The sequence below is a fragment of the Pan troglodytes genome, chromosome 4, assembly GCF_028858775.2.
Source record: "Pan troglodytes isolate AG18354 chromosome 4, NHGRI_mPanTro3-v2.0_pri, whole genome shotgun sequence".
NCBI lineage: Eukaryota > Metazoa > Chordata > Mammalia > Primates > Hominidae > Pan > Pan troglodytes.
This window is the reverse complement of record NC_072402.2, coordinates 8,487,379-8,495,739: the sequence shown is the minus strand read 5'-3', so window position 1 is coordinate 8,495,739 and position 8,361 is coordinate 8,487,379. Positions and strand designations below refer to the sequence as shown.

Genomic DNA, 8,361 nt, shown 5'->3' with positions numbered 1-8,361 from the left:
TCAAAGTACATAAAACTTTTAATGAATTAACTTTACAAAAGACAAATGGCATCAAAACATCAGACGAGTTTGATACAAAACTGGTCCTAGGCTGTGAGGACTAATTCTGGTGACGGATGGTGACGTGCTGCTGGCATGAGACACACGGAGCAGAGGGACGAGAGCCGTGGGTCCCAACGGGGGCCCTTGGACACCACTGGCAATGAGACAATGGGTGAGCACAGAGTCCACGTGGGGGACAGAATCAACTTATTCACGAATACTGTGTGTTTGAATATCAGACGAGCAGATGCGGTTGGCGAGCTACCATATTTTCCAGAAAAGAACATGCACCAGAAGATAATATACACCCCCTAGTTTTATTGCCTTAAGAATGTGTGTGTGTTTCACCTTTCTCCTCTGTTAGTTCTCCCAGTGCTTTTCTTCTATCACGCGCGCTCCTTTTCCCTTTTGCTTAGGAGCAAGCACAGTGCAAGTGGCAGAACGATCTGGGCACACATCAGACACCAAACGGTATGCCACTGGGTCACGAGAACGAGTCTGCAGAGGCTCCATAGGACAGACAGCACGCACATCAAAAACAAGGGACAGAAGTTGCAGTCAGAAAGTGTGTGATACCTTCCTGAAAATACAGTCTTCTTGCCAAAATGAAGGTGACTCTTCAGGATGCCACGTTGCTCTGGGAAAGGGACCTTGACATTTCTGTGTTTACAAAGTACGTCTTCAGGTCCCCCTTTCCTTTCACGTTGATTATTCCTCGACAGGTGCACGTGTATCCGAGGGTCTGCAGGACGAGGCTTGTCTCCTCGGTAACCTAGAAGGCACAGGAACACAGGAAAACGGGCTTAGTACATACATTGATACAACCCATCTGACTCAAGGATGAAGAGCTAAAAAAAGCACCATGCTCTTTGACCCAGGAATTCCACTCCTGAGAAGTTAGTAGAAAAGTGAGAGTAATCCACAAGAAAAAAAGGTTGTAAAGGACAATGTTGTTTAATTCAGCGCTGGGATAGTGAAAAACTGGAAACAACCTAAAATTCAAGTAACTCCAGTAAACTACGGTGCTACGATGCTATTATGGATGACACAGTGTCAAACCATTTCACCCAGAAAAGGAATTGAGCCTGGATGCAGGCTATGATTTCAACCACATGATGTTATGTATTCACACTGAAGAGACCTGGATGAAAGAGAGTAAACCAAAATAGATTGGAGTGGTGGGATTCTGGATGATGTTTATACATTGTCATGAATGTCCTTTCATGAAATAAACATTAATCATAGATGTCAGTGTCGATGGGAGGAACACCCCGAGAAGGACCACTGAGCACTGTCGACTCCTGCCAATGGTCGTGTCTGTCAGGTTTGATGCCTTTGAGTGAAGTAACCTAAAACTGAAAGAGCTGTAGGAATTTGCACTGGTGTCCGCATGAGCATGATGCTCCCAGTCAAGTCTCAAAGATCGCCTCGCTTCACTGCATTGAAACGGGGGGCTGAGGGCAGCCCCTCTTGCAGGCTGCTGGCTTGACAGGACCACTTATTTCCTGCCATTGCACCGACAGGCGAGGGACCCGGCAGCCGAACCATGTCCAGGCCCTGCAGGTCGGATGGCCGTGAACTTGCTGGCTCTGACAGCTTCCTCCTCAGCGGAGATGCACTGTCCGGTACTGGCTCTCTGAGCTTCCGTGTGTGCTGCGCCTTCCTTAGGACACCCTGTCTGGGACTGTGGGCCCGCGCCTGCCTGGGCTTGGGCTGCCTGAGTGTGGAGGAGCTGCAAAAGCAGAGAAGCAGTGAGACACACAGGCGTGGTCTGAGGGTGAGGCCTCAGCTTCTGAGGCCAGGGAAGACCCCTCTGTTGGCTACCTGCTCCTCCACCCAGTGTCCCCTAGCAGGTATCTGAGTTTGGGCAGACAGAAAGCCCTGGGAATGCTGCTTTGGAACCATGAGAAAAAGGCACAAAGGAGCAATCTCCTCCCACTTCATCTGGGAAGGCAGCTGGCATGGCGGCAACAAGGGCACCTGTGAGACCCTGGCCACCTCCGGCACTGGAGTGACAAACCTGTGCCAGGTGGGTGTGGCAGGGCTGGGCGGCTTGCAAGCCACATAGCAGTGTTATGGCACACAGCAGTGTTGCTATGGCACCCAGCAGCGTTGTTACGGCACACAACAAGTGTTGTTACAGCACACAGCAGTGTTATGGCACACAGCAGTTTTATGGCGCACAGCAGCGTTGTCATGTCACACAGCAGCATTGTCATGGCACACAGCAGCATTGTCATGTCACACAGCAGCGTTGTCGTGGCACACAGCAGCGTTGTTATGGGACACAGCAGTGTTGTTCTGGCACATAGCAGTGTTGTGGCACACTGCAGCGCTGTTATGGCACACAGCAGCATTGTTCTGGCACATAGCAGTGTTATGGCACACAGCAGTGTTATGGCACACAGGGGTGTTATGGCACAATTTTGGTTGTGGTGTGTCCCGGGGAAGGTGCAAAGGTGGGGGTCGTGTCAACAGCAAAGCTCCAGCCTCCTTGGACTTGGAGACTAAGAAAGGCCTTGAGGGCAGACATCACTGTTGGGGCAGAGGTAGAAGTGCAAGGAAACCATGAGGGGCTGTGCTCATGAGAGCCCAGGACAGCATCCAGGGATGCCCAGAACCAGGGTGAATCCTCCATGCGCAGATCTCAAGGGCGGGCTATGGAAGAATCATCCACCTTTCTGCAATGTCATGGAAGGACAGCCCCTAGCACAAGGTCCACGTGTGGGTCCTCGGGACCCTGATGAGCAGAGCAGAAAGGAAAAGGAAGCACAGGTGCCAGATGTCCATGTCCTGCTGCTCTGGTCCGGCCCAAGTCCTGGGAGGAGGGCAGGAGCCCCGGGAGTGCTTTGTGTACTGGATAAGAGCTGAAAGAAGATGAAGAAAACCAAGAAACTCAGGTTCGCAAATTCTGCAATCATTGGACGAGTGGCCTTCCACCAAAAGTGGCCTTTTGATGCTTTGGGGGTTAACTGTTGAGGTATTTACTGGTGCTAATGTCACTGGCATTTTAAAACTATCCACTGGTGTTCATAATGCCAAACCACCCACCAATCAGCACCGCATGATTAATGGGAAACCGGGAGGAAGAAGCTGTCCATCTCGATGCACACCGGTTACTATACCTCCAGGCCTAGGAGAAGCCGCAGGGTTGCTGAGTGGGCTTGCTATGCTGTTCTTGGGGTTTCCAGGCTAGAAAGCATGCTGGGAGTTAAATGCTCTTTAATAAAAAGAACCCGTTCCTCAGGCCTAGGAGAAGCTTATTAATGGTCTGGGCATCGTTTTTTATTTTCCTGGCATCTCACTACTATTTTTTGCACATAAATGGAAAAGAGAGCTTACTGGAGTGAGGAAGCGAGCCACACCTTCGGGATTAAAAACTTACCCAAATGCAGCCCTTCAGCTTCCGTGCTAAGGAAGCAAACACAGGTCTACAAACATGGCTCCCTACTGACAGGCAGAAACCTGTCTTGTTTCCCTCCAGGGATCAGAGGTCATGGAGCCGGTGTAGGTGGCCGACCTGCCCTGAGTCACATGGAGCTTTATGAAGCCCAATATCCTCTTTGAGACACATATGAGCTCAAACTCATTTCAAACATCGACCTCTGGGAGATTTACGATCTCCAGGAGGGAGCACTCTCCATGACCTGCCTCGCTCAAATTGCTTTTGATACTTCTCCCAAGTGCTTAAAAGCTGCTAGGGGATCTAGAAAGCATATTAAAAACTGCCATAAATCGTCGGAATATTCCGGGTGTTGTGCTGGGGACATGGGCTGGCCTGCAGGTGGGAAAGTGAGTCCTTGGTAGGGGCAGGCCTCTCTTCCCTGCCAAGATAAGACCTGGGGTTGTCCAGGATTGTAGGAGTATCCCTGGGCATTGGAAGTGGCTAGCGATGTTTATGCAGAAAGTCCCGGAAGCCTTGGTACCATCAGGAAATGATTAGACTAGGCTGCCAAAACGCCCCACGATTCTTGTTCTGGCTGGGCAACTGAGCAGTCTCCACAGATGATGACCACAGCTCCAGCCCCAGGGAGAAGAGCCTCGTCTTGCACCCTAGCATGAGAGGGGAGGCAGCTGGAGCCGGTGTTGGAAACTCACTCCAAGTCTGATCTCGTGAGCAGATCCTTGGCAATGGCCAATTTGGTTGGAATATTTCCTCTCCACCTCCCATTAGTTTTCTTTTATCTCTTCCTTCTCTTGGTTGGACTTTTACTTACTTTGTAGCAAGTGTTGACTCAATCTGAATAAAAGAAGGCAGATACTTAGAAGTAATGTTTCCTCCATTCCATACAAAAATTGAAGATATCCTTTAGAAAGACCAAAGGAATGAACGAGATGGGGTAAATATGAAAGGCAGGTAAGTCGAGGTTTAATAAAAAGCCCATTCTGACAACAATGGAGGGGACAGTCTTTTAAAGAGGAAAGGACTGTGCCAGTCTGTGCAGTCAATTTTAGGAGGCAAGGCTATTCGCATGTCTTGGCTAAGCTGAGACACACACTGTAGGGATTTATCAAAAGCCCACAGGACCACCATGATAAATCTATTGTGCAAGTCCGGTGACTTTCATATAAATTTGCCATTTAGCAGAAATTCATTTTCCAGAATGTAACATAACGGGGGTGAAACGTGCATCCACTGCTTTCTGAGAGTGAGACAAATAGAGTGTTCAGCACAGACACACACACACACACATGCATGTACACACATGTGCACACACGCTTCTCACTTGCAGATCCCAGCCCTTCTCTCTGGGTGTCTGGAACTGTGTACAATCAGGTGTATGTGTTCCAGCTGCTGATGATCAGCTCACTGATGAGCTCACTGGAAGGCAGATTGAATTTCACTAATTTCTAGCTATTAATAGAAGCAGAATTTTGAAGAAGGCAAGGAAGGACCATAAAAACTTGGTATCTCCAAGCTTTTCACTGAAACACATTCTGTGTTGCTAGATGTTTGTGCCTCTGAGGGGGACGGATATTACACTGGCGTGTCATTTTGTCACTATGATAGCAAGCTTCAGGATAGCTTCTCGGTGTAATAATGGTAAAATTGAATGAAATTCTAGTATTAACCAAAATATATTAAGTGGATTTGGGTGTGGGTTCAATGATGATAATTAAAAAGATAATCTCTAACCACAGTTTAAGTAAAATTTCCAAACCATGATACAAAATGGCTTTTGCTATAAATATATTTAAAGTTACATCTAAACTTTGTGAACATGTTTACCATTCTACATATATCATCCAAGAGTATAATGGTAGATTTAAAATGTAATGACATGCACCTCTTTATCTTCTTCTTATTCTTTTCTTAGCTGGGATCCCCTTCTTTCTTCCGAATACTGGAATGAACTGTAGCTTCCTGTTTCCACTCTTGCACCCTTCCTTCTTCACTTTTCTCCGTTAATGCTGCAGATGTTGCTACTGAGCTGTGAGCCCACTCTCCAACCACACACTGTTCCAATCTCCTTCCTTCACCGGGGGAACCTCAAACCACCTTTATTTTCACTGGTCCCCTCACTCCGTTCTTCCTGTGAGCATTGCCCCAGGATAATTCTTGAACGCAGCCTTGAACTCCCTTCCCCTTCTGCTCCATCAGCTCACTTCACATCTGAAAAGGTGGTCTTCACACACTGTCTCCAGTTCCACACCTTTCTTACTCACACAGCCTGTCGTCTGAAAATCGAGTTCTCCAGAGCCTTCCCCAGCCACACAGGCCAGCTGAAGTCCTCCAGCACAGTCACACTTGCAGTGGCACCACTGTGACTTCTGGTGGATAACGGTCATCTCCAAGAGAACATTCGCTGTACAAGGGCAAAGTTGAGTTTGACTTGCTCATGCTATAGCCACAGCATCTAGTCAGCACGTGGGAGGAGCACAGGACGTGGGTGCGGAATTATTGAAGAACAGGCTTGACCAAGCTGCCATCTTCGTAGCCTCCCTTGTTTCTCTTCCCGCTCTTCCTTGATTCTGTCACTGTCAACCTGGGCAGAACCACTGCTCTTTTGTAACTGGGGGGATAGTTTCAGCATAGTTCTAATAACAGATTTTTTGTCTATTATCATTTCAGTGATTTTAAAATACTTTTAAAAATACAATATTATTAGTGCTATTGTAATATAGTTACTTTAACCACGATTATAATTGATTTAATGAGCAATGGGAATAGTCACATAAAATAATTTTAGTTTTCTCCAACCACTGCTTTTCATTTGTTACACCTTCCTTTCTCCCTCTTGGGTGGATTCCAGAGCTGCCATTCATATCAACCTTCTATTTCATCTCCCGCCTCTCCCAAGCCTACCACTTCCCCTCCTCCCAATTCAGCTTGAGAGAAGAAGGTGAGGGGTTGTGTCTGGTTTTGGTTGCATGTGATCCCTCTCGTTTGCAAAGTCCTTTTTAAGGTATTAGCACCAGGAGAAGTAATAAAGGTTCTCCTGTACCGAATGCTCAGGGCTGTTGTGCCATCATGCTGGTTGCTGCTGGATCATTTGTTTTCACAAATACAATAGCCTTTATATTGTTAGAATTTTGTTGTTGTTGTTAACAGTCAATACAGAAACTGACATTTCCCCAAAAATTGTTCTCCAAAAGATTTAAGTAAATTTCAAGGTTTACTTTTTTCCTTTGTTTTAATATATTAGTATCCTTATTATACTTATTTATGGTTCCCAAGAGAACAGACATGGTTGATGCAGGCAGCGCAGACCACACTCTGCATTACCTGTATTTTGTCCAGGACTCCGGTGCTGTCCATCCTACTGGCCACATTGACAGTGTTGCCCCAGATATCATATTGTGGCTTCTGAGCTCCAATCACACCAGCTATCACAGGTCCATGGTTAATACCTGTGCCACATCAGAGTTGAGTTAGCAAGATTCATCTTATAACCATTGTCTTTTTATTTCTTTTATTTTTTGAGATGGGGTCTTATTCTGTCACCCAGGCTGGAGTGCAGTGGCGCAGTCTTGGCTGACTGCAACCTTCACCTCCCAGGCTCAAGCGATCCTCCCACCTCAGCCTCCCAAGTAGCTGGGGCTACAGGAACACACCACCACACCTGGCTAATTTTTTGTATTTTTGGTAGAGACAGAGTTTTGCCATGTTGCCCAGACTGGTCTCAAACTCCTGAGCTCAGGAGATTCACCTGTCTTGGCCTCCCAAAGTGCTGGGATTACAGGAGTGAGCCACCGCGCCAGGCCAAAGCTTCCCCTTTGCAATGGAAAGTTAGGTCAGGAAACAGCCCCAATACTGTTCCAAGCAGTACCTTTGCAGGTACAGAAGAGGTAAGAAATAAATTCTCCTTTGGTTTTGTGGCATACTCAGGAAAACACACTTCTGGTTTAGGCATCTCAAATAATTTATTCCAGCTCTGGCACAGGTCAGAGCACCCAGGGGTCAGCCGCTGGACACTGGCCTGCGGTTCCAGCCTTGCATCTGTCAGCTCAGCTTTTCTTCTGGCCACTGCTCATCCCTGCTTGGTCAGCAGCTCTGGGGGTGGGGAAGAGCCTGGACTGATTATTGCTGGCAACATGGCCATCTCTAGTTAGTGTAGGAGTGTGCTTGATTTGTGGTTCCAACTGATTCTACAGCTAGATATGCTGAAAAGGATGCTAGGAGTGAATTCACCTCATTATTTGTCCCATCGCTTTTGTTGGCAATATTATTCTTCCACGTTGCTATCCCTGAACTACCTCTGGATGTCACAGTACATGGAGGTCAAGCAGGGAAGTCCCCTCCTGGGAGAGACAGAGGGTCTGGGGAAAGGGAGACTCAAAGGCCAAGTGAAACGTTGAGTTCAGGCTTCCTCAGAAATCTAACAAGGCTGATATATGGGGTTGAGGGTATAGACTTTATCAGTTATTGGACAATCAGGGTAAAGTAGACATTTAATGTCAATAAACACCACTGGAAGGAGGTCCATTCAACAGTTCGCGTGAATCTGAACAATATCACTGAAGTCTAGACCAGGAAAATGGCACGTTGGAGGTAGCACATATGACTGGCAAATAGCCGTTCTGGTCCCATGCTGCAGTGCAGGGCAATATGATTTTGGTCTATACAAGTTTGATAATAGAAGAGGTCATTCTCCCATTGCGATCGTTAATACTAAATGTCAAATTAATTGGATTGACAGATGCAAGGTACTGTTCCTAGGTGTGTCTGTGAGGGTGTTGCCAAAGGAGATTAACATTTGAGTGAGTGGATTGGGAAAGGCAGACCCACCCTCAATGTGAGTGGGCACCATGTGATCAGCTGCCAGCGTGGCCAGAATAAAAGCAGGCAGAAGAACGTGGAGAGATTAGACTGGCTTC

At 47.2% G+C, this 8,361-nt stretch overlaps 1 protein-coding gene across 3 annotated transcripts in view; it reads right to left on the bottom strand.

Annotated features, from left to right (window-relative positions):
• ADCY2 (adenylate cyclase 2) overlaps positions 1–8,361 on the bottom strand; it is a 435,133-nt gene continuing 426,772 nt past the window's right edge. For all 3 annotated transcript variants that reach the window (XM_016952932.4, XM_054684164.2, XM_016952933.4), the window contains 2 exons: positions 6,770–6,894; positions 1–814 (listed from right to left, as the gene is read on the bottom strand). In XM_016952932.4, the coding sequence (XP_016808421.1) occupies positions 662–814; positions 6,770–6,894 (278 nt within the window). In that variant the 3' untranslated portion in view covers positions 1–661. The remainder of the gene's footprint in view (positions 815–6,769; positions 6,895–8,361) is intronic.